We start from the raw sequence: 26,491 nt of genomic DNA, 5'->3' as shown, positions 1-26,491 counted from the left end.
CCGCTCGCAGGCACCACTAAACTCGTTCTGATTTCATATGCAAAGTAAATGCAACAATTCCTACTTCCCTACCATCATTACCTGTTGGCAATACAGATAAGAATGTGCGTAATATTGTTGTTATATGAGACCTCAAGATATGCCACGCGTAAGTGGTAGCACGTAGGCCTGACTTTAGAAGCAATGACGCCCGAAAGCGAGGCGCCCTTTGATAATAATGTTTACCATCTTGGTTTCTTTTTCTTATAGCATAATCAATGTATTGCAAAAATAGGCGAAATTACGAATATTTAATTTTTATTTTAATCAAAATTTCAAAATTCAATTTACAAGAAGTTTACTCGGCTTGCTTAGAATTGAGCAAATTTTTCGGTGTTTTTGGCCAAGTCAACTTGAGTATCGACTCGTTCTCGATAGATAAGCTTGCTAACGCGTTTAATCTTTCTTGGGACTTATTTGATCTTATGTGGTTTAGGTTAGATTATGGCTGTTGCCACTCTCCGTCAGGATGTAGAGGCGTCCCACTTAGATCTGGGGACCAATTTTGTATCACTAGTTTGGGCTCAAGTACTCTTTCTCAGTAAAATGATGCAGGCTTCCCATGTGTTAAGGCTTCAAGTAAGTCTAAGCTGAACTTCAATTTCGAACATCTTCCCTACCCTCTGGGGAGACAGTTACTAGTAGAGTCACACACATTTTCAGCAACAACAGCAACTCTTTTGAGCTGTGCGCGCTGTACGAGTACCAGAACGTGTTGTGGTATCCAATAGAGATTCGATCTCACGCACACGTTTCACAAATTAATTCATAAATTGCATTAAAGGCGCCTGTCTTTTACTGAATTTAGAACATAAATTTCTTGCAGTCTCGGAAGGTGGTTCACCGCTTTGCGAGTAAATGTTTAATTTTTCTCAACGTTGTTCACGGGTAAATCGACTCATTTCGTAAATCTCATATCTTAACTTAACTGTTGAGCGGTTGACCGGGGTACTTCCAAACGCAGCATTTCATTGCTATGACTCTTTCTGATATACATATATATGTATTTATATATGTACATACATAATAGTGGCACTGCAGTTCCATTGTATTCAGGTGCAGCCGTTTGTTTTTTGTCTGACAGGCTTACAAAGGGTGGTTACATTTCAAGGGCCGATGTTGAATGTAAACCACACCTAAACATCAAGTTTTTTTCAACATTCATTTGACATTTTTCAATTTCAGACTAATTCAATTTGAACTATGGAATGATACACAATCGAGCAACGCGTTAAAGTTATTCAGGCTAATTATGAAAAGGAACGTTCAAATCAAAATGCATATAGACAACTTCGTGATTTTTTCGGTCAATTTAATCTTCCAAATGTGCGTACAATCGAAAAAAAAGATGTGGAAACACCAGTGCATGCTCGTACAGCTTGTACTGCAGAAAATATTGCTGCTGTTCGCGATACTCCGACAATTGCACCTCTCACGCTCGTCGTTGATGGACATTACGCATAAAGACTTGCATTTACACGCTTACAAGGTGCAATTGACTCAAGAACTAAAACCTCTTGGCCATTTCAAGCGTCGTCAATGGTCAGAATGGTGGCAGGAAATGGCAACAGTGAATGACCAAGTTTCGAAGAAAATCATTTTCAGTGATGAGGCACATTTTCACCTCAGTGGATTCGTCAATAAGCAGAATTGCCGCATTTGGGCGAATGATAATCCAAGAGTAATTGCCGAAAAACCAATGCACCCACAAAGAGTAACTGTTTGGTGCGGTTTATTGGCCGGCGGCATCATTGGGCCGTATTTTTTCCAAAATGAGGTCGGTCAGGCAGTTACTGTGAATAGTGTTCGCTATCGTGAGATGATAATGAACTTTTTATGACCCGAATTGGAAGATATGGATGTGGACGATATGTTGTTTTAACAGGACGGTGCCACTTGTCACTCAGCTAACGAAACAATGGCTCTTTTGCGCGAAAAATTTGATGGCCGAATAATCTCACGTCGCGGCGATGTCAATTGGCCGCCAAGATCATGTGATTTGACACTGTTGGACTTCTTTCTTTGGGGTTATTTGAAATAAAACAAAAAATTCAAGAGCTAAAAAATGAGATAATTCGGCACATTAACGGCATAAAACCTCAATTATGCCTCAGGGTCATCGAAAATTTGGACCATCGGATGGAGGTGTGCCGTCGAGGCCGCGGCGGCCATTTGGTCGATATTTTGTTCCATACTTAATTGAACCATACCAATATTATCATAATAAAGAGAAATGATAATAATTTCGTAAAAATTGTATTTCATTCAAAATTAACACTGGCCCTTCAAACTTAACCACCCTTTAGTCAAGCGATTAGGTATATTTAGTATTAGTTCATTTTGTGAATTTAGAGGGCGAGCGTATAAGAATTGCATCGCGATTACTAAACACTAGTTGGTTTTTTATTTGGAAGGCGGCGCTTGATTTCACTGCCTAACAAGCACACGACTCAAACTAACATTAAAAATAATCAGTAGTGCAAGTTTCAAACGGTTGATGGCCCACCCTAAATAAGATGTGTTGATAAACTATTATTCGAAAGGCCCATATATACTATTATACTCGTATAAAGAATATGACTCGGCTCTGCAGATCCGAGAGGTCCAATTTTTAATGAATCTACTGCATAGATCTGGCCGAATTTGAGAAACAGCCTGGGCTATATTGACTTTGTAAACATCGATCAACTGCTGCTTAATGGCTTATGCCTTCGCGTATTATAAAAACTCATTAGCGGAATTTTCTCTACCTTGGGTGAAACAGACAGGTGGGCATTCCCACTATATAGGACTGGTAGCGGCAGGCTAATCACCTACCCTGTCTCAAATCAAAACAGATTAACAAAACCGACGTAAGACTGAGGCTTGTCGAGGTTCTATGCTCCCGAGAGGAGTGAACAAGGAAAAAAAAATATCAATAGACAAACTTTTCTTTAGCGACTTCGAAAAACCTGGACGTACGTAAATACTCAAGTGTAGAGCTCTTTCGTGCTAGAAAGGGTATTAATTGAGGGTAATAAAAAATTGCGTTCCATGTAAATCGAGCCACCCCAATGCTCATAAGTATTGGTGTTGGTTGTGCTAAATGTGTAAACATTGGTTTGAACTAAGATTTCCTCCAGACAACGAGTTTTTCAATCATTTCTTTTTTTTCAAAAAACGGAGAGTATTTATATCTTAAAATAAACTACATATTAATATTCATATTTAAATTAATATACAACATTTTTTTTTAAATAAAAAAAATGGCGGCGTTACAGTTCCTCAAACGAAGATGCTTTAATATGTGCAGGCCTCTTGTAATCAACTGAAATCAACCCGACAAAATTTTTTTATTCAAATAAGTTATTCCTCTTTGCACTTACCTATTTTTAACGAAAAAAAAGATAAATTTAAAATTTGAAATGAAAAAGAAAAAATTACACTTTAAAAAACAAAAATAAATTTATTAAAACAATATTTTTAGTGATAATTAAAATAAAATTTTGGGTACATGCAAAGTCCAATATGTTAAAGAATCTCCCTGTATCCTTGAATCTTGATTACTTTTTGAGTTATATTCGACAGGGCGAAGAAAACATATTTCGAGAAAAACGCTCTTAAAGTTTTCGTTCTTACTCATCTTTCGTTCGACGCTCATCACTTCACTGGCTTTATAGGGACTGTTTAGACTTTCTATTAAGCGTAAGACATTGAAAAGATATTCTTTAGATTCTAATTAATTTTTAAAGCAAAAACAAAAAAAAAACCTCGAAAAATTGAAACTGCTGGAGGAGCTGCCTCCCTCCCTGCGAGTTTCTCATCTTCGGCGACCCCCAGCAAAATTGTCTGCATAAAATTACTTTTAACTCTCTATTTGCTTTTTAACGGCGCTTCCGTTTTATATAAGAGTTTGAGAGTTAAAATCTACATACTACAAAAAAAAAACCTATTTAAATCCTGAAGCCCGAGAATAGAAATTTGAAGCCGATGAAATTTAAATTCAAATTAATTGTACTTTCGGCCAAAATATAACGACTTTAATACCTATGAAAAAATTCGACCTTTTAGACATCCTCTTTCACAATTATTAGCGTTAGTTCGAGTTTTTGTTTTTTTCAGTGAGATGAAAAATTGAATTGAATAATGAACATTTTCGTGTGATTTTTTTTTTACGATTTTCGACATGGATTATTGGGATAAGAACGCATTGATCAACGCATATCGACTTTTGGCGTTGAAGCCTCACACTTAGCCACTGTGAAACGAGTTTTAACGGGGCCGCTGATCCTTGCAGGAAAAATTTGATGAATTCCATCCAAAAATTATTGTTGTGCTAGAAACAATCGATACTTTGCGCCAAATGATAATTCAAGATCGTCAAGATCGTTGGGACCAGCATACTTTCAATATGGTTTGAATATTTGGGCGTCAAAAGCATTTGTTCTCAAAAAGATTTAACAATTATCCAAAAAAAGACTCGTGTCGATTGGTGTAGAAGAACAGACATCCATGACATCGTAACAGGGGACGAATCTTGAATCCACGAATATGGGCCCATTCGACAATATGGGTGTTCCAAGACGAGATTAATTTAACAAAAGTTATTCGTGGAAGAAACACCTTAAAGCAAGTAGTCGCCGGTTTTTCAGAAAATGTAGTAATGTCGCAACTGTACGATTAGAGAAATTCTAAACAGTCAGTTCTGAAGGGTACGCAGTCAATTTTTTGAATTGAATTAATGGGTAATCTGTTTCGAACATAAAAAATAAAATGCTAGGCCGATTGTTGACTTGCAGGAGGTATTTAAGTCTTTAAATGGCTGGTTTTTCCTCTAAAGTATCTACTTCTGAGTGGCAAAAGTGCTTTGAAAATTGGTTTGAGCGAATGCAGAGGTGAATTGGCTTCCAAAGAGAATATTTTGAAAAATAATGAAGCCATTTGCATTATTATTTTACTGTGTTTTCATTATTAGAATAATATTGTCTGTTATGTGTTTCGTAAATACTCGCATTTAGAGCATTCAGTTATTATGAAATTAATGAATGCATCCTTTTTTCTTATTCAATAAAACGTCTTTTGTAGTTTATGCACAAAGATTTTTATTTATAAATCGTGTCCTCAATCCAATCAAAATATTCCGAAGTTCGTGTATAAATTCCCGGGGTGCCAGTGCCACATCCAATGCCAAACGATGTTATACCCACAATATACGCAATCGGTATGTAACCTCTTAATTCCTCATACATAATTAGTGGACCGCCGGAGTCTCCCTGAAATATGATATATTTTTATTATTACGAGTACTTAGATCAGTATTTATAGATGCAAAAAGTTGTAGAAATCATCGCTTAATATGTAGTTGGGTCACAGTAGTGGCACTAAAAGTCACATGAACCTCCACCGAGTAGCATTCCTCAAAATATACACCGAGAATCAAGTGAATGCTATTCGAGCTTCTGGGTGAGCTCATCCACGGGTTTATTTATTTTAGTTTTATAGTTCATAGGGATTGTTAGAGGACATCAGTGTGGTACGGCTAAACAACTTCAGATAAATTTATTGAGCTTTGTAGCTCGGCGATTCGTGCCGTATTCGCGCGCGTTGCGTGTATTATTTGAGATATGAAATGAGTTTTTGACAGCAGGTAGCAATTGCAGTGCCTCTGATCAGTCACTTCATAAAAGAGGACGAGTCTTGTTCGTAGAGGTAGAGCGTGCGTCAGCGTATTCGTCACAAGCGCTGAGGTGAGCTCTTGAGTCTGGCTCCACGACTTTTTTTGCTATGTCGAGCTTGTTGCGAAGCGTAGGCGCATTCGGCATTATTGGAGCTTCGGGATGAGCTCTGTTTGGAATGTATTCATTAGTTTCGTAGCATATCAGTGTGGTGCCGCTAATCAACTTTTGATAAAGGGGGATGAGTCGCTCTTCTGAGAGGAGCTCGTTACTGCGATACAGTAGAAACAGTAGAAACAGATCAAAAAGTACCCAAAATTGAAAAAAGTGAGTTTTAGTCTATGGAAAAAAATCATAATTTTTAAAGGATCAACCATAGAAGAGAAGGTGGGAGAGGTCTTTAGAGTAATCATGAGGTGTTAAGCGACTGCAGGGAAAAGTTGGGGATATACACCAAAATTACTGCAAAAGATCTAGATGGCTAGAGTTGGACATATGGTTTCCTATGCGGCCAAGGTCTGGGAGAATGGCACGAAGAATCAAATAGTAATAAACAGCCTAATAAGATTACAAACCTCCAGGAGGTTCTTCTAGAACACATACCACTTCATATTCATATCCAATCTAAGGCGAGGAGGACTACACTAAAAACAACCAAAGCTATCAATGTCTCGGGCATTCATCAACATCACAGGAAGTTTGATATTGTTGCTGAACTAACCCCTGAGATCTCAATGCCAGGGGTCGTGATACTAAGGAGGTTCAATTTTGTCAAACGCTTCAAGACGGAACTTAGCAATAAAAAGACCTGGGAAGGGCTATTTAAAACCAACAAGATAAGTCGGAATATGATAACATATATTAGTACGAGAACGGATCCCTTACCGCGGACGGTGCAGATGGCTTCGGGCCGGGGAAAATGTACTCGGAAGCGGTATATATAAAGCGAAATATAAACTTGCGCTTACTTTAACCTTGAGCGCACCCATAACAATAGGAGCCTTATTGACAGTCAGGAAGCAATCAAAACTGGCGCTGGAATGCCTTAATAGCTGAACATATTCAGCCAGAACATTTAGGTACATATTCCATGAGTTCCAGGGCACATAAAAATTACTACGAACAAAACGGCAGTTAAAACAGGCAGGGAAAGGGGTGGCCTAGAGTCATTTTGTGGCCCTGGAAAGAGTAATGTTTTCTCTCTCATTCTAAGAAAGAAAGAAAGGGTTTTTCGCAATCAAAGTCAATGATTTGTAGAAATCCATTTGGATGGTATTGATCTGGACAATGTTTATTTTCAACAAGACGGCGCTACGTGCCCTATAAGTAACGAAACCACTGATCTTTTACGGGAAAAGTTTCCGGACCGTGTTATCTCTAGAAGAGGAGATCACAATTGGCCACCGAGATCTTGTGATTTAACTCCTTGTAACTTTTTTCTTTGGGGCCACGTGAAAGGGAAGGTCCACGACAACAGCCCAGGGTCGATTCAAGACCTCAAAGATGGAACTCATGAGGCTATCGAGGGCATAGGGCAGCCAATTTGCAATTCCGTTATGGAAAATTTCAGGAAAGGATAATGTCCTGTAAGCGTGGTCGTGGTGGTAATTTGCCGGATGTTATTTTCCACAATTAACAGCATACCTTCCTCTTTATAATGAAATAAACATCCGATCATTTATATATTATTAAAAAATAGCATTTTTCTCTGAATATCAAAATAACACCTCTTATTGGAAAATCCTTTACAATTTTTGGGAAAATAGTTGTAAACTGTTTTATGGCGAATTTTTAGCTCCTGGGCGATGCTACGACTACTAACATGCCGGTAAACTATTATTTCTGTGATTTTATCGACATTTTATTTAACATAAAAATGCCTGAATGGAATCGACAAAACCAAAATTGCACGCAATTAGCTGTTACAGTATCGGCACCATAAACACCACTCACAGATCCAGCGAGCTGGCTTGCATTTTCGCCTTTATCAAAGAAAAACTGTAAAATGTACCGAATTTTCTCTTTGTTCACTTCCATTGTTAACACCCTGTAACTCACAACAGAATGGAATAAATAAAAAAATAGCAAGAGAATTTTTAGTGTGATCATCTTTAGTCTTATTACCTTTGCAACGATCATGAACTTTAAATTGTTTGATCGATACTTTACGAGATATCGATTCTAAATCGATTCGAATATAAAAAAGCACACTTATTATATTTTATTTCTACTCTAATTTTTTATACTAAGCCAACACCTGCGTATCGTAAGATATTTTCCACAATGCATTTAACGAAGTGTGATAGAATTTGACAGTGCTTTCATAAGAAGTTTACCATAATTTTAAACGAAAATAAAATTGTATCCATTTCAGTTCATTTGTTTATATTTTTTGACAATATAGTCCTTCAAAAAACAACAGAACTGAATTGTCAACCTCACCTTATTTAATGCACTTTAATATAGTGACTAAATAAAAGTTTTTTAAAGAGTTTTCTCATACGCTCTTACCTGACATGTGTCTCGCAGCTTTTCATGATCTTTGGCACACAACTGCGTTGAGGTAACACCGGCACTCAGTGTGTCGTCGTCCTGTTCGTAGTGCAGGTTGCATTCTTCGTTCAAGATCGTAGACAAATTCGTTTTCAATAACACAGCTGAAGAGGTGCCACCTAGAAAAAAGTATAGAAATTTAAAAATGCTGAATTGATGATGAAAAGAATATTGAGAGCGTTTCTGTTCTTACCAAATTGTGTATCGCCATAACCAATAGCTGTTACTTCCTTCTCTGGCAGTGGCCTATACCAGATGCAAGCGTTAGTAACTGGAACGTCGCTACTGTTGAGTAAAACCATTAGGATTACATTGCTTGATTTTTCTACAGGAATTATTGATCCGAAATCTTACGAAAAGCTTTTCGCCATACGAATAATGGCTATATCATTGTAAAGGCCTGGGTATTCATACTGCGGATGCTCAATAATCTGATCGATTTTATAATCAACAGCTGTGGTACTATTCAAATCGAATCCTCCTGGGCGCACCACAACAGGCGGATCACTTGGAAAAAAAATTAGCAACTAAATAATACAATATATTACATTAGTTTGGGGAAAAATAAATCCTTTATTTTCCCGGTGGATGGCTATAGGGATCGATATCTCGCAAAGTATCGCTCAAACACTTCAAAGTTTATGCTGGTTGTCAAGGTGACATTTCGCAAAAATAAAAAAAAACGTGTGTTGTTTTTTGTCTGTTCCATTCAGTTGTGAGTTTTTTTTGATAAAAGCGAAAATGCAAACCTGGCCGCTGAAATTGTGAGTGGTGTTTATGGTGTTGATACTGTAAAAGCTAATTACGTGAAATTTCGATTCCATTCAGGCATTTTTGATGTTAACGGTGCACCTCGCACAGGCAGGCCCGCCGTCGAAAATGTCAATAAGATCACAGAAATAATCGCAGTTGACCGGCATGTTAGTAGTCGTAGCATTGCTCAGGAGCTAAAGATACGACCATAAAACAATTTTAAGCCATTTCCGCAAAAATTTCTCGCAAAAATAATGGATTTTTTTTACCCCGAACTACTTATTATATTAATACATATTAAGTATTGTTGCCTACCTGGAGTGGTAAAGACAGTGGGCGGCTGTTAGTACATATCTTTTATCGATTAAAGTTGCACCGCATCGGTACGCAATGCTCTCTGTGCCATTTTTATTGCGGATACGCCAACCCAAGGCAGCCTGAATTTAAGGAAAAATTTAGTGTCATTTTCATTCTGCATTTTAGTATTTGCTTACTAAAAATTACTTACCATAAATGGAAATTCGTTGGGCAATGCTCCATTTCCAAATATAATTAATGGATGTGGTAGATGGTCGTCTATGCATGCTATAAGTTTATTTATTAGAAATTTTTTTGGTTAACAGAAATATATTCACAAAAAAATTATTAATTGTTCTGAGTTATACTGAGTGTACTGAGTAAAGAAAGGACTTCAAAAATGTTGAAGATATTCATAACAACTTTCTGGAGAATTAACATACTGAATATTATTTAAGCCCACAATTGATGAGCAACATATTTGAAAGGAGCTTCTTCTAGGTTTAGAATTCCTCTTTATGATAGATGGAAGAGCCGCGCCCACTGTATTTTTTAGTTATTTAAGAAATGGAATACCCAGGAGGCAAAAATCAACATTTTCGACACCTGTTCTTCTTTGCTTTTCATCGAATCCGAAAAGCTGCCAAGCAGCCTGGGACATTTGCGACGTATATGGAGAAGGTGTCATAGGAGTCTATAGCACGGAAATGGTTTTCAATGGCGATCTTGGCGTCGATGATACGTCCCGTCTATGACAGCGCCTTCTGAATTCTTCATGCAAAGAAAATCATGATATGTGTTTGGTGGGACTGGGAGGACATAGTGAACTGGGAAACGTTCGAAAGGAATGCCACGGTCAATAAGGAGCTCTACATTGCCCAACTACACCGCGTGATTGAGGCTATTCGACTGAAAAGACCTGATCAACATGGCCAGACCATACTCCTTCTCGACAACGCCAAGCCCAAGTCGTCAAAACCGCACTCCAAGAGCTCGAATGGGAGGCCATTCAGCATCCGCCGTATTCTTCGGACCTTGTACCGACCGATCACCCTCTTTGTCGCTCCCTATCAAGCCAGATGAAGGGCGTTACCTTCGATAACAAAGAGTCCTTAAAAACTGGCTCAACAACTTCTTTGACATCAGGCCAGGCGATTGTAGGCGAAACGGCATCAACAAATTGGTTGAGAGGTGCGAAGAGGTTGTAAACAGCAACGCCGAATATATAATTGATTAACTTATTGATATAATTATTGTCTTTGTTTAAATAAAATTCTTCGGGAAAAACGCTATGAACTTATTCCCCGACATAATAATTGTTAAAAACCGTATTTTGAATGAAAATAGTGAATCCTGAGAGCCGCGTCTTTTGAAATACCTTTTAGTTTTAGTGGTAGTTATCTTCCACATACAGTTGAATGCAAAAAATTAAAAATTAACTCTTATATGTGAAGATCTGTATTAAAAAATCGTGTTTTTTTACTCAGCAGTGTCATTTTTTGCTGTGAGTGTGTGTATGCTCACTCGTTTTAAAAATGAAAAAAATTCTTACTTACTCACTTTGGTTAAGTAAACGATATTTCTCGGGCTTAACGCGGAATGAGCAACAAATAAGCGTTTCGTTATTATCTATGCAAGATCCCTCACAGTGATGGTGAGGTAGTCCCTTTAGTCTTTGCAAATAGTCTTTCGTATAATAGTTTCCTTTAAAGTTTCGTGGAGTGTAACATTCCTGACCGTCATAACAGCCTTCGGCTAATAGTAGTGATTTTAGTACTGTTGACGAAATAGTACAGGCAAATAATATCATAAGTGTTACGCATACATACATACAAATATATGGATATGCATGTAAATAATACTTACTCAATATTAATATTTTAATTAAGCCAAAAATGGCGTAATATCTTGGGCATTCACGCAAACGCCACATTTTCTACTTTTAAAACTCCGACTGATTTGTTGTGAAAACAACACTTGAATGCAAAAATTTCGTTGCATTTCTAAAACACTAAGTCACCTGCTAATTATACTTATATATATGAGCAGCTAAGTACCTACATTTTTTATATATAAAATTAGCTAAACCTGAAGTTTAAAGCGCATCCACAACTAAGAGAGCTACGCACTGTAGCTTTAAAAATTCTTGTGCTGAGTTCTGCTTTCAAACTGGTTTAGCAGAAAAATAAAGCATAACCGATAAATCATTCCCAAAATTTACAAAAATTTGAAGCGACTTGTTTCAACAGATCTCAACATTTTGGTGCTCATGATTATAAGTGTGAGTTAAATATTTACTCTCTTATAATTTGTTTACTCTAGCAATTCACGTACTGCGCGGATAAGGTAAGAAGATGAGTTCAAAAGTAAAAATAGTATTTCTGTGTACAGCGGCATTCAAGTTTAAATTACTTTTTATATCCTCGCGCATTCGTTTAAATTAAAATTAAAAATATTCGTAGTTTGAATGGTAAGTCATTAGCTGGATTTTGGCATATGAAGTAGAGGGTCTTCGACTTATTCATAATAAATGATACGAAGCGAAGGAATGATGACACCATTCAAACATTTTTATTCTTTTTATTTTTCAACATATCCCCCTTTTTGGAAGATTCACTTCCCCCCAATGCTGGGGCCATTTTATTAACCCGTCCAAAAAATAAGATTTGTCGAACTCTCGTAAATACGCCTCTGTCTTGATGATGACTTCCTCGTTTGAACTAAATTTTTTCCCGCGAGCCATTTCTTCATGTTAGAAAACAAGAAAAAGTTGCAGGGACAACACGGGGCTGCGGCAGCAATTTATAACGCAATTCATGACGTTTGGCGGCGAAATCTCCGGATGATGTGCTTGTGCGTACTCGTGGTGAAACCGCACTACTTTTTCCCCAAATGCGGCTGTGTCTTCTTAAATTTTTTGTGAAAGCGGTCCAGTGATTGTTCTTCGTTTTTCTAAAAAATCCATGAGGATGACGCCGTTCGCATCCCAAAAAACGTCGCCATGACCTTTCCCGCCGATGGGACTGTCTTTGCCTTTTTTGGAGCAGATTCACCGATAGAAATTCCTTGTTTTGATTGTTGCTTAGTTTCTGGTATGCAATGATGAGTCCAGGTTTCATCAACGGTGACAGCTCGACGCAAAAACAAACACTGCTTTGAAGTTAACAGTCGCATCCGCTTGCTATCCACGGTGAGCAATCGCGGCACACGTCGGGCCAACAATTTTTTCATCGCCATCTTATCATGTAAAATTTTAATTGGCGCTCCGATCGACACAGCTATGGCCTCTGTTACTTTGCGCACTTTCGTTCGTCAATCAGCGAGTATTATATCGTGAACTTTATGAATGACTTCTTCGGTGACCACGTCTGCCGGACGTCCTGGTCGCTCCCATCAAAAACGGATTCGTTTAAATCCAATATCTTTTAATCTTCTATCTTTTATCTAAATTCGTTGAACCAATATTTAACTGTGGTCATAGATGGCGAAGCGTCCTTATAGACGGCATCAAACTTTGGTTTTATCCCTTCTAAAAACAAAAGGCGAATTACCGAACGATACTGCTCTTTTTCCATCTTAGTGAAAACCATGAAACACATCTGACTCGAATAGCTGTCAAATCCATACTATCCTATCAATCAATCTGAAATTTGTTTTGCCGTCGTTTGATAGATGCTAACACCAACTTCATTCAGGAGCGCCCTCTGTCATCAAACACGGGTCCTTATTGAACCGTCCTCGTATTTTGGTGTCCAAATTGCTGTAGAATATCCCCTTATGGGGATTTCGTTTGCAATAAATTTCTTCCCAGTCACCTTCCATGTAAACTCATCGACAATTACATTTCACTTATGCTCCTATGCCCTGGAGTCCTGATATGAGAAATGTTTCTCGCACGTTCGAGTCGTTTGATCTCCTCCTTATAGGAGTTGACCGCTCTATCCTGGTTCAATATCGCGATCGCAAACCGCGGCTTTGATCATAGCTTGACTATCGAAAGTGATATTTATGTCTCCCTCGATCCGATAAATTGCTAAGCAACCTGCTCGAAAAACACAACTAGTCTTCGGCAGTTCATAGAATTAAATATTGGTTGATTTAGAGAAAATCCTCGCTCCAACTCAAGATTCCATCTTCGATCCGTCGGTGAAAACAGAGGTGCCTATGTCCGGCAAAATCTCCCCTACAGTTTGCTTATGGTGAGATTTGTATGAAGCACAGAGAAGGATGGAGAAATTTGCTTCAAACTATCACCCAGTGGGGTATGTTCCTACCGCTACAAAATTCGCACTAAACTGTCACTATCACCGAGATAAAAATGCGCTTCGTTAGAAAGTATGATTTAGGCTTATTTTCAATAAAGGAACTGTTTGAGTTAGACTTTGGAAAAAGTTTACAATATTTCCCAAATACACTAGTGCAGGAATTCAATACCAAAATTTGGGTTATTGTGCATTAAAATCCCATCAAAGAACACAGTAACCGGACATTTTGTTTAAAACTACATATCTCTAAATTTCTACTTTATTTGTTTTAAGGAAATATCTATTGTGACACGGTCCCATAAGTTACTTGTTCAATCCAATCAATATATTCAGAAATACGCGTGTAAACACTTGGTATGCCAGTGCCACAACCAATGCCAAAGGATGTGACACCAATAACGAATGACATTAACTCTAGGCCTTCCCTTTGCACAAACTTGATTATTGGACCGCCGGAGTCGCCCTGTAAAACAAGCGAAGTAACATACAAGCGTCTATTAGAAATATTGCAAAAAATAGCTGTATCTTACTTGACATGTGTCACGTAATTTCTCAGGATCTTTTGCACATATCTGCGTCCATATAATTCCATCAGTTAATGAACCACTGTCTGGGTCGTAGTGTAATTGGCATTCGTTGTTCTTGATTGTGACTAAATTGGTTTTCATCAATAAGGGCGAGGATACACCGCCTGCAATTATTTTAAAGGATAGTTGATATCGTTAACGCGGATTTTGTGCATATATACATACCAAATTGTGTGTCCCCGTAGCCAATCGCGGTAACATTTTCTGTCGAGCTTGGCCCTGCCCAGAGACAAGCTGGAGCATCATGGAAGGGATTTCCACTTTTAGAAATGAGTGAAAGTAAAGCGAAATTTTTATGCCAAATGCAAAGTTTTAAATTTTATTAATAGTATTTCTATTACAGTGGCGTACTTACAAATCCGGACACTAAAAATTAAAGTTTTTCTTTCATTCTTGACAGATAATCTAATGGTGTCGGGCGAAGAATGCACTTCAATGGATGGGATCAAACTTGTCTTATTTAGTATATAAAGGAGTTTACTGTACAGCGATAGTACTGCTATTTATTAGGCTCAGCAGCCCACCACCAAAGCAAACGCCTGCCGTATTACCAAACGGTGCGTGGAATAAATCGACACAGTAGGCACTCATCGCTTGTTCTCCTCACTTACTACATTCCGAAGAAATGAGAAAGTTAAATTTGGATAAATCGTAGTTCAATTTATGTTTGGAAGGTGCTTTTGACTCATGTATGCAGCCTCTTTAAGGTCTCGACACACTTTTTACTATAAATTCCTAGCTATTGTCTTCGGTATAAAGCTGCAGGGGCTCCGTTAGTTTTGCCATATCGTCCGATTAGATACAGCTCTGAAAGTATTTCATGCGGTACCTCCTGGTAATAGCAGACGAACAATTAATTGAAAAGATAAAGTGGAGATGTACTAGGCTTTACATGGTATGCCCAATTGGTGCCTGTTAGAATGCCGAAAAAAGGATTGGCTCGTTCTTTTTAAACTCAGTCAAAATAGCTCAAGTGCTTGCCGCGTTAATTAGGAAGATGAAGAGCGTCTTCGATAGCTTTGAATGCGCAAACAATTCCACTCGAATTGCATCCCATAATGCATTCTCTGAAGGGTAATCCGTGGACACAGCTCTACATGAAATTGTAGACAAAATGGAAAACCTTCGAAGAATTTACACTAGATATCTTTCTCGATATGGATGGAGCTTTCAACAATCCCGGCCCGTATTTTTAAATCAGGGACTTCTTTGAGGCTGAGCCAGATCGGCTCGTATTCGCTCGGCTACTGTTGAGAAAAACCCATTCTCTCGGAGAGGGAGGAACCAGTATTGCCCGGCTCTTAGGGAGGGGAACTCCTCAAGGAGGGTCCTATTATCTCCAGTCTGAAATCTTACTGTGAATAGTTTACTTTTAAAATTGTAAAATACTGACTGTAATGCCATGGGGGGGCAGGATACAAAGAGCAGCGTTCATGCATGCATTGCCTTCGCCCCCAAGGCTCTTGAGACTCTAATAGACCTTCTCCCCATATATATTTATGGCGAGTTCCGAGCTAAATGCAGCACAGTCCGACTAAGTGGAAAGATTTAAGATTTGGGCACACAAACATGTTTGGAACTGTTGTTGGCGCTGTTGTTGTTGTAGCATAGATGTTTCGGGAATGTTGCTTGACATAAATCCCGGTCATTCCGTTAACATATAACCGACTGTCTTGGGAATGAGGTTACACTGCTCTTGAATTCTGCTTTAATAATACATTTTCTACGAAAATTCCATAACATTAAGGACCTTGGCCCATGGTCAGTAGCTATCTTTACTGACTTCTCGTGCCTAAATTACACCGTCGACAGTGGCATTCACTCAGTACCGCTGCCTCACTACTGCAGTGCCTTTCAAGCTGACTACTGTACCGTGTTTGACAGAATATGTCATCGCTGTCTAAACTCTTGCGTCTGGCTGACTGAATTTCTGCTACCATCCACAATATTATAGTTTTTATTAGATAGACGAAGTGGTTTAACTTGGTAATTAGAGAGCGAGGCTTGAAACTAAACAAGTGTTACCATAATGGGCCTGTATTTACTTAACGAGAGTGGTAACCACTAAACCGTAACTTAACCTATTTTAGCGTTTTCCCCACCCCCCGAGCTTGTCTCCGTGATGCGTCTTGGAATGATTCTTCTCTACTTGCCTCAGAATGTATCCAAACGCACACCTTTAAATCATACACCTTCACTAATTTTTCGCAGGCTTTAAACTTGGGCAGTCAAAATTTGGTTTTTCCAATCCCATCTGAATTTTTATGTCCGCCACTATTAGAACAATTCATAATTTTGTAACTCACTAAAACGGTGTCCTCAAGCGTACAATAGCAATGTCGTTATAGACGTATGGATATTCATAATCAGGATGTTCTATGACTTCCTCAATATCCAAATCCCATGCCTCGGTGTCATTTAAAGCGAATCCACCTGGTCGTACCACAACGGGTAGGTCACTAAATTTGGCAAATATCTTCCATTATATGAATAAAAAAAAATAAACAGCCATTATTTTTTACATACTTTGAATGATATAAACAATGAGCCGCAGTGATAACAAAACCACGATCGTATATAGTGCCGCCACATCTGTAGACTATTGTTGAGTTCCCACTGAATTCGTCTTTAACGCGCCATCCCAGCGCCGCCTGAAATAAAGTGCTGAGAAATAATATTTTTCTCCTATTACGTAAAAGCAGGCCCGACGAGAGGGGGGGGAATCGGGTACTTTTTCCCCCAGGCCCGGAGTTTTCAGAGGGGTCCGGACTCGAGGCTCACTATAACATAATACGAATTTTGATAAATAAAAAAAATTTGAAGGGGCCCGCATCTCAAGTTTCCCCCGGGGCCCGAATACTCTCTCCACGGCCCTGCGTAAAAGTATAAGTTTATTTTGGTATAGGAAAAAGTTACTCATATTTCAATAGACATAGATTCCGCACGATATTTCCCAAAATAAAAAAAGTGCTATCGAAAGGCAAGTTGAAAGGATGGTTCGATAACACATCCCCGAACGATCACATTCCCGAACATTTTCTGGAAAGTTTTTGATAACGTTGTTGCTGACTCACTTGGTTTCTTCAAAATACTGTGGTCATACGAGCTAAATCTTACGTTTTTTTACCTTACACGACGTGGGGTACTCGGACAAAGAACGATTTGGGTTCTAGTATGAATTACTTACTTGAATTATTTGAATTACGTTGATTTTTGATAATTTTATTTTTCTGCCGATCTTCTGCATTTTCCCCCATATAAAAAAGGTTCGACCATTCTATTATGTATGGAACAAATTGCAATGAACATTTTTAGGTTGTTATTTTTAATTTTGTATAAAGGTAGAAACTTGGGTTATGTGGTCTGTTTATATTAAAAATGTGGCAATGCTGCTAGCAATATATAAAAAGTCGTGCATTCGTTATATGGAGAAAATGCCAAAAAAAGGTTTCAATAACCAATGCAATTTTAGAGCCAATTGAAACTTACACTTTATTATAAATACAAAAATACAGTGGGCTATAGCGTAATTACTCTCTTATAGCGTAATTACTCTCGACGTACACTTAACATAGGTTACGTAAGAAAGAGGTTTATTCAAGCTGCCAAACCGGCATATCTATACCATACCATACCAAATTAATTAGAGGAGGAAATTTTTTCATAAGTTTCCTTCTTACAGTCTCAGAAGAAAATAACCGGTTTGTTTCTTGTAACTTCAAGATATATTTCGTTCTGCTTTTTGCTGTGTAATAGTCCCACTCAAGGGCTATGACGCCAGTGCTAACTCAGTTTAGTACCGTTCGAAACTTTCCCGAGAACGCAACCAAACAAAAATGAGTGAGAAGTACGTGAAGCGGGATATTTATGCTCGCATTCGAAAGGGCCGAAATTATGCAAAAGTGATTAAAAAATTAAAAAAGTTTGCTATGATTGGAATCAACGGTATAAAGTGTACAAAAATGTTAATGACTTTTCCGAGTGCGGCTTGAAGCGAGTGACGACAAAAAAGCAGGATAAAGTGATTGTCCAACTTTTTAAGCGGGACCTTTCTTTGTGACTACGCCAATCACGATCAGGGAATAGATGTGAGTATCAACACCATCGAACGTCGACTGAAGGAGGCGAACATATTCTACCGTGCCACATCACCAAAACAACTGCTCTCAGAAAAACACATTGAGAAACAACAAAACAAAAACATGGCGTGACAGTATTGGACTGGTCTTCCCAGTCTCCAGACGGCAACCACATTGAAAATGTGTGGGGAGTTCACAAAATCTGGTCCTCTTTGTCGACGAGCTACGCAGAAAAGCTGGTTCAAAGCATGCCGAGAAGATGCTAGGCTATACTTGGCAACGATGGAGACTATACGGTTCATTTAATAATTGTGACTCCTAGTTTTGTACATACTTTTATGTAAAAAAAATTAAATATATATCTTTTATACTTCATGAATAATCGCGGTTCCTTTTCTTTGACACAGACTGTAGTTTCATTGAGCTCGATAACTATTCCTAACAAAGAGTTTAATCCCTACCTCCTGTAACTCGTTTTTAAAACAGGCCTGCTGCTCTCGTTCAACTAATTTTAACCCTAGATGACACTTCTTATTTTTATACGCCGATTGTAAAATAGGTTTTGATTTTTTCGGCTTTTATTGAATTGTTTATATTTTAAATAGTCGATTTTTTTGGCTTTTTCATGCATTTTTTAGTTTAAATATTAAATAAACGCGCTCTTTGGTCAACATATATATAATTGGCGCGTATAGCCTTTTGGGGTGTTTGGCCGAGCTTGGTCAACTAGAACTCAAAAATTCGCGTCGTGGACTTGACGTTTTATTTTATTTTTTTAACATATCGTTCCTATTTAGTCTGGACCTAATAATTTAACAACATACTGCATAGGTAGTTTTTAAAGAAGCCTCATCAAATAAATGTAAAAAAAAACTAATATCACACTCATATTTTCGGGCTTATTGAATTAAAAAGAAATTAATTACATGGGAGCATGCTTCTCTCACCTCTTCCAATTTACGTAATTTACGTGTCTTAAGAATCCAAAATTAACAGCTATCTAAGTTTCTTAAGGTCAGAGAAATTGTTTAAACATGTTTTCCTTTCTTTCTTTCTTTCTTGCTATTAAGTTATCTTATGTTACGTTTAAAAGCTCTGTTAGCTGAAACATAAATTTTACTCAGTTTTCATAGAAGCTTAGAGGTTATTATTCAACACGTCCTGACGATTGCGCCAGTGACATTTCCCATTGTCCTTGCTTACCATGTTTTGTTTTGCTTATTTGTTTGCTTTGTCTTTTTTTTTTTGGTGTTGACGCACTAGCTTAGATTTTACATTTTTACGAAAAGTGTAGTTTGTATGGTTTGTTTGGAGACATATTATTCGAAGTAGGAAAACAAAATTATATCCAAGTATGATTCTCTCACGGCTCTCAATTTACGTAAACTGCATAACTTCGAAACTAAAACATACATCTCCCTATGTTTTTTAAGTTATGGGGTTATTCTAGTGTAGAATTTTGAAAAAATTTAATTTTGTTTGCCTATTTTCAAAGCTTAGACATTTAAGAATATGCCATTAAGAGAATTTTTTAAAATTTCTATTATTTCATGAGTTGTGTCCTTTTTGGTGACATGGCATCGGTTCCGATCCGCGTTGTCTGAAAACTTTGAACGCGTTTTTCTCGAAATTACATTTTTCAAAATGTTTGACATGATATCTCAAATTCTACTGAACCGACTCACTTGAAATTTGGTGTAAGTTTTCTCAATACATATCTCTATCGTACAAACTATTCTTTTAACAAAATAAAATGTGCAAAAAAGTAGAGAAAAATGTACTATTTTTTTGGGTAGCCGTAATTTAGTAAAAAAAATTTTTTTTTCACTTTTTCTTAGTTAGTGCGATAGTAGTATTCATTCAATTTCATTCTTTTTTTTAGTTAGTACGAAAGTGGTATTCATCTAAATTAATAATCTTTTTCATTTTTTTATTTCACATGATTAGAAAGCTTGCAATCATGACAAGTTTAGCGCACCTGTTTTTTGGACCCTCCACTTCAACAGCTTATAAAATTTAAAATTTTTAATTTTTGCACATTTTTTTTATGTATTGTTAAAAGATTAATAAATGTCTGGTAAAATATGGATAGCAAAATTACTTTTCGTTTTTTTATTTACAGCACCCGCAAAAACACCTCAAATTCATGCCGCTACACTGGAATGCTCCCTTAAGTGGAGTTTAGGATAATCAGAAACACGTGACGCTGGTATGGTAGGGTGGCCTAAGTTATATAAAATTATGGCCAAAACTTGCCTAACTCTAAGTCTTATCTAGATTAATTACATGATTGCTAGAAATTGTTCGGAATTTTTAGAACTCTGATTTAGAAGTTTGAAAAATTTGAGCAAATTTGTTGAATTTTGTTTTAAATTTTTATGAAATTAATGAAACATAAATTATCACAATTAGTCATAAGTCTCTGTGCTTAGTTACTGGATTAGAAAATATTAAAATTATTATTATACGTATTATTATTATTGTTATTAAATTATATTTCATATCATATTCAAAATCTTACTTACCATAAAGGGGAATTCATTGGCCTTTGCCAGTTTGCCATATATGATGAAGCCACGTTTTAAGTGATTATATCTGCAAACTTAAAATAAATTACTCGATAAAGAAATCGAAGCCAAAAATACGAGATGTGGCTATTAAATAACGAAAGTAATCCCCTACATGGAAAAATTAACCGATCGGGAGCTGTTGAATATGAAGCCTTCTCTTTAGAATGAAGTATTTTTTATTTCTGTAAATACAACCATTGGTTTAGAGTTTTTTCGTTTTTTTGTTTTTGGTTCATTTGATCTTGGTTTGGCTCATTCGGCCTTGTTTTTAGAAAAGTTTCTTTTAGCATCTTAGTATTAGACCATCCGACTTATTCACAGGATCATGCGATGTCATGAGACTTTTGCCTATTTCTTGAAATGAAATTTGAATTAAAGGGACGTCCATTGTAGCTGTGAAAGCTGTGTAGCTGTCCTGAAGAAGCTGACAAAGTCGTCTTCGAACAACAGAGCACTGCAGATATAGAGGCGGATATGTACTGATGGTGACAATAAGTAAGTATTTATGATAACAAAATAAAATATTTTCCAGCGCCAACCTCCTTATTCAAAAGCCACACAACGTAAACTAAATTTTACGATTCGATTGGCAAAAATACTTTTTGGCAAATGGCGTGAACGCCTTTGATATCGATTTCTTAAGATTACTTTATCATTACTAGTTTCACTTAACAAAATTTAAGTAATCAAATGGTGTTTTCTTTTCTCGCAATAGCATATCATTTTTTACGCCCTTTTTCAGAGCGATAAAATTTTAGTTTTTTTTTCTGAGCATATTCATAGGGTAACGTTTTCTTTTCTCAAACTGTTTATTCGCACCAGGCCAAATCGCCGAATTGGCCAACCGTGGATTAGAGGTGCCCCCACAGGGGCCAGAGCCAATAATCAGAATCAGTTCCGCAGGAATCATGAATTGGATCAGCGATTATGCAGGCAATCTACACAAAGAACGATGGTCTGGTCTAGAATGCTGCAGAACTGCAAAGTTTTTTGTGACAAGTCCGAACAGAAAACTGTCAAACTTTCTACTAAAACAACTCCTGGGGTCAGAATATGACCCCCATTGGAATCATTGAGGACCCAATGTGCCTGTCATGCTTGGAGGAGGCGGATAGCACTGAGCACTTTCTGTCCTGCCTTTGCTAGAACACGGCTACGAGTTTTGGGCTCCGATGTCATGAGTATGAGTAATATTCGTTCTCTAAAACTGGAGGATATTTACAGATTTTCCAAAGAATCTGGAATATTCTCACAGGACTATCCCTATCCCTATATCTGTCTCTATTCTTTCCTATCTCTTCTCTGATACTTTTCTCCTTCCCTCCTTGACCTTGACCCTTTGCAGAGCTTTAAATACAATAGGTTTTTAGCCTGAGTGTTTTAGGAGCAACCAAATCTCCTGGTACTCCTTGGCTCGACTTTTTCAAATTTAAAATTTCATTTGTCAGATGACATTATTGCCATTATTATTGTTATGGGAGGATCTAATACTGCAGGTTGTAAGTTATTTGTATTTCCTTTCATGAATTCAGAGTATTTTTCTAACCCAAATCTCTTCAAAAGATTTTGGTATTTGTTCTATTTTATTGCGTTTGGCAGTTTCCTCTTCCTCCCTACAAAATCTGCAAATACGATTTCAATATATTCCCTGCTTAGTAAGATGATAACTCGGATGACATTAGAATGTAATAGATTTGTGTCAATGCCGGTTCGTACTAAAACATAGTACTAAATTGACTAAGGTAGTAAGCAAATTGACCCAGTTCTAACTATTCGGCCCCAGTTTAACGCGGGACTATAATTATGCGCTTATAAGTTTAAGTGATAAAATTGGCAAAGGCAAACTGTGCTTAAAGATTCAGCAGAGTTCTACTTGCTTCGACCAGTTTTCCCTCTACAAATTTGCATTTTCTAGTAGAAAAGTTATTCATTACCTTGCTCAGATATCCTGTCTGCATTTACCTCAGCTCTATAGGCGCAACAGCGCAAACGCGATGTACTGTTATGTTGGCAGAAACCACCGCAAAGAGCTTTGTCTTCATACTTAAATGTTTTATAATATTCTTCATATACAAAACGGCCGCTGTAGTTGAGTGGAGTAAAACAAGATTGTGCATAATAGCATCCCTCAGTTGATTGATTATAAAGCACTAATAAAAAGGATTAATTAACTGCAGTTAACTACCAAAAATTTCACTGTTTACCAATTAATCCGAATATTATTATATTGTAGAAAATTACACTTTTAAGCCACATAATTTAGTTTTGCACTACGAGAAAATTCTTGACCAGTTCGGGCGGAAGTTAACACCTGAATGCAATTGTGAGCTGATATGCTGCGACTGAGAACTCATAAAAGCTTCGCACGCTGGTTCACTGCTATAATTCCATCCTGAACACTTTAAAACCGGCTTTCTACTAATAATGATAACTTTTCTGAGTAATTCTACAATGAGTATTAAGAAATATTTGTTTTGGAAGCAATTATATGTTTTTATACTATAACAACCAAAGGATTATTTCTTTCGTAAACAAAGAATTCACAATTTATTATGCTAAAACCAAAATTACAAGTCGTTGGCGACTGTCTAAGAAGATTCGACACACCCTAACTGTGCTGCCCAGGCTGGGAAATTGCATTCATTACTAAGACTTTATTTAACAAAGATCTTTTGAATACCTGCGTTTAAGGGTAAGTGCAATACTGTCAGCTGTCAGTTTTTTTAAGCCGCTCTGTTATCGATTTAAAATACACTGAAAGATTACGAAGAACCTGAAGAAGCTGTTGAAGTCTTAAAACAGCTCATTGTGTACTCGTAAGTATCCACTTCGGTGTGGCAAAAGTGTTTTGAAAATTGGTTCATGCGAAAACAGAAATGTATTTTCTTTCATGGAGGATATTTTGAAAACACTAAAGCCATTTGCATTATTGTTTTACTGTGTTTTCGTAATTGGGCGCAAAATATAAAAGGTAACCCCCCAAACGCTCCGGCTCTGAAAGTATTCGATGCGGTATCAGCTGGTGGTAGTAGAGGAAGAGGAAGGCCTCCTCTGGGTTGGAAAGATCAGGTGGAGAAGGACTTGGCTTCACTTGGTGTGTTCAATTGGCGCCGGTTAGCATGGGAAAGAAACGACTGGCGCGCTTAGTTGAACTCGGCCAAAATCGCGTAAGCGGTTATCGCGCCAATTAAGAAGAAGAAGAACCCTCTTATACTGCAAGAACTCGAAATAAAAATATTATTGATACAATACCCAAACGATCAACCGAAATTCCAGATTAATTGCAAAACAGCTGAACGAAGTACCTCCTGTCATCAAACAAAGAGTCGACGCACTTGCGTATCGGCACCCACGTCACTGCTGACAGCTATGGTTTCGAGTTGTAAGAGACCTCGAGTATCCAGAAACCAGCATTAACACCGATAATAATGTCAGCCTTGAAATCCAACATAGAATCTCTCTTTCCAATAAGTGCTGCTTTGGACTAAGTAAGTAAGAGTAGTAAAGTCCTCTCTCGACGAACAAAACTATCACTTTATATCGAAGAGTCATATTATATCCGACTTTAAGGTTGGCGCAGAAGCTTGGACGATGACAACATCCGATGCGGCATCCCTTGGAGTGTTTGAGGGAAAGCTTTTGCGCAAGACTTTTGGAGCTTTGCACGTTGGCAACGGCGAGTATCTCAAGCGATGGAACAATGAGCTTTACGTCGACATAGATATAGAGTAGTGAATAAAGATCCAGTGGCTACGTTGGCTGAGTCATGTCGTCCGGATGGCTAAAAACGCTCCAGCTCTTAAAATATTCGAGTATTCGGAAAGATCAGGTGGTGAAAAAGTTATCTTCACTCGCTGTTTTCAACTGGCGCCGCTTAGCATGAGAAAGAAACGACTGGCTCGCTTTGTTGAACTCGGCCAAAATCGCGTAAGCGGTTATCGCGCCAATTAAGAAGAAGAAAAAAGTTATATATATATAGTTATATATAATAACGAAATTGAAGTTACCTTAGTAGCTGCTTAGGTTGCGCTGCTCGTCCACCTTGTGGTAGGCGCCTCGATGGTTTTTGTGAGTAGCTTTTTGGTGACAGAATTGGATCTCAATGAAAAAACGTGTTTGTATTTAATTTATGTACTGGGTATCGAACTCAGGATTTATTGCACGTATGCTCTTGCCAATCACAATTTTATCAGAACTAGTTTTCTTGCTCGGTGTACCACAACTCACAATGTTATTAATATTTTAAAGCCTTACTCTGAGAATAACAAAATACCGGTTTTTATTGCAAAGCTCGTACATAAAGAAATCTTATTAACAAAATAAATTGTTAGCTTCATCGTTTGCATTGTTAATTTCATTTCTTTAATACCTCCCAGTTTACAATTACAGATATGTACATACATACATACATATGTAGACGAACGTACATAAGTTGTGAATGCACAATAAAGCTGTCTCACTTTCTTAATAATGATAAAAAGTATTTCACAACCTATCACTTTTTTATACCCGCGCTCACTTATGACCTCGGGTATAATAATTTGGTTAAAAAAAATGGTTGGATGGGAGGGCGTAAGGAATCGAGATACATATATCCATAAATACTCATATACCAAAAGGCTCAGAATGAGAGGAGTTGTCCTAGCCCGGTCTGTTCACCTGACAGCACGATAATATATGTACAATTTGATAAACAAGACTGAGCTAAAATAGAAACGACAGGAACTTTGTTCTTATAACTTCGAGTTTATTCAAAATAGCCCCCTCTGACCTCGATACGCTTTTCTGCGCGACCTAAAAGTCTTTCAGGTCATTGATCGGAATGTCGGTACACGCCTTTTGGACGGCTTCTACGCAAAACGTTTTCCTTTTATGGCCAAATACAATTTTCCGAGTAGGTAGAAGTCACAGGAAGCCATATCAGGCAAATACGGTGAGTGATTGATGGTTAAAATGCTATTTCTGGTGAAAAATCAGTCACAAGAGTGGATCGATGAAATGGTGCATTATCATGCAATAAGCGCCAGCTGCCTCCTTCGCGGCATTCATGGCGAATTCGTCGAATGCGATGCAACAAACGCTTTAAAACGCCAAGATAGAAAATTGCATTGTCGGTTTGGTCCATTGGCACGAACTCCTCGTGGACAATTCCCTTGGAATCGTAAAAACAAATCACATCGACTTGATTTTTGACTTCTCCAAGCGCTATTTGTTTGGGTGGTGGCCCATCTGGGGCCTTCCATTCGGTACTTTGACGTTTAGTTTCAGGTTCTTGTTGCAAACACCACTTTTCATCACCAGTGACAATGTTGTAAAGGAAGTTCTTGCTTTTTCTCGCCTCTTTAATGAGGTCTTCCGAATGTTGAATTCTGAGCAATTTTCAGTTAAAATGCGATAAATCGATGTTTTGGAGATATTGAACTCCGATTCCATGAATTTCATCGATGATTTCGGTTCATTTTTAATAAATTTACGAACAATTTCGATAGAGTTTTCGGTGATTACTGATTTTTTTCATTATAATTTATGTCCTCACAACCATCTCTGAAACGTGTAAACCACTCATGAACTTTTGCACGAGATAGACAATCATCACCACAAACTTTTTTCATCAATTCAAATGTTTCGATAAACGTTTTACTGATTTTAAAACAAAATTTGATATTAGCTCTTTGTTTGAAACTCCTTTTTGTA

The 26,491-nt window shown here is 37.5% G+C and overlaps 2 protein-coding genes across 3 annotated transcripts; both read right to left on the bottom strand.

The window, feature by feature from the left end:
* Nucleotides 1-5,113: 5,113 nt before the first annotated feature.
* On the bottom strand, nt 5,114-11,433 carry LOC129242574 (serine protease snake-like). Of its 2 annotated transcripts, XM_054879302.1 has the most exons (8): nt 11,163-11,433; nt 10,857-11,072; nt 9,508-9,584; nt 9,315-9,436; nt 8,601-8,753; nt 8,440-8,531; nt 8,205-8,365; nt 5,114-5,291 (listed from the first exon to the last, which is right to left on the bottom strand). In XM_054879302.1, exons 1-8 carry the CDS (start codon nt 11,227-11,229, stop codon nt 5,121-5,123), a joined length of 1,059 nt encoding a protein of 352 aa, XP_054735277.1. In that variant the 5' UTR covers nt 11,230-11,433; the 3' UTR covers nt 5,114-5,120. The 2 variants fall into 2 exon arrangements, with proteins under 2 accessions (XP_054735277.1, XP_054735275.1); XM_054879300.1 differs by having other exon boundaries at nt 10,857-11,433.
* A 2,339-nt stretch (nt 11,434-13,772) lies between these two features.
* On the bottom strand, nt 13,773-23,393 carry LOC129242575 (trypsin-1-like). Its single transcript, XM_054879303.1, has 8 exons — nt 23,002-23,393; nt 22,732-22,947; nt 20,753-20,829; nt 16,675-16,799; nt 16,455-16,607; nt 14,314-14,408; nt 14,092-14,252; nt 13,773-14,024 (listed from the first exon to the last, which is right to left on the bottom strand). The coding sequence occupies exons 1-8, from the start codon at nt 23,051-23,053 to the stop codon at nt 13,842-13,844; spliced, it is 1,062 nt and encodes a 353-aa protein (XP_054735278.1). The 5' UTR covers nt 23,054-23,393; the 3' UTR covers nt 13,773-13,841.
* Between the last annotated feature and the right edge of the window lie 3,098 nt (nt 23,394-26,491).

The sequence above is a fragment of the Anastrepha obliqua genome, chromosome 3, assembly GCF_027943255.1.
Source record: "Anastrepha obliqua isolate idAnaObli1 chromosome 3, idAnaObli1_1.0, whole genome shotgun sequence".
Classification (NCBI taxonomy): Eukaryota; Metazoa; Arthropoda; class Insecta; order Diptera; family Tephritidae; genus Anastrepha; species Anastrepha obliqua.
The sequence above is the reverse complement of the archived record's forward strand: the minus strand, read 5'-3'. Positions and strand labels throughout refer to the sequence as shown.

Coding starts and splice junctions, on each gene's coding strand:
- LOC129242574 (XM_054879300.1), bottom strand. CDS start 11,229: ATGTGGCGTTTGCGTGAATGCCCAAGATATTACGCCATTTTTGGCTTA. Junction 8,754..9,314: donor CACTGTCTTTACCACTCCAG/GTAGGCAACAAT, acceptor TTTTTTTCCAAG/TGATCCGCCTGTTGTGGTGC. Junction 8,532..8,600: donor CGTATGGCGAAAAGCTTTTC/GTAAGATTTCGG, acceptor TTTACTCAACAG/TAGCGACGTTCCAGTTACTA.
- LOC129242575 (XM_054879303.1), bottom strand. CDS start 23,053: ATGTGGCTTAAAAGTGTAATTTTCTACAATATAATAATATTCGGATTA. Junction 22,948..23,001: donor AATAATATTCGGATTAATTG/GTAAACAGTGAA, acceptor CCTTTTTATTAG/TGCTTTATAATCAATCAACT. Junction 14,253..14,313: donor CTACGGGGACACACAATTTG/GTATGTATATAT, acceptor AAATAATTGCAG/GCGGTGTATCCTCGCCCTTA.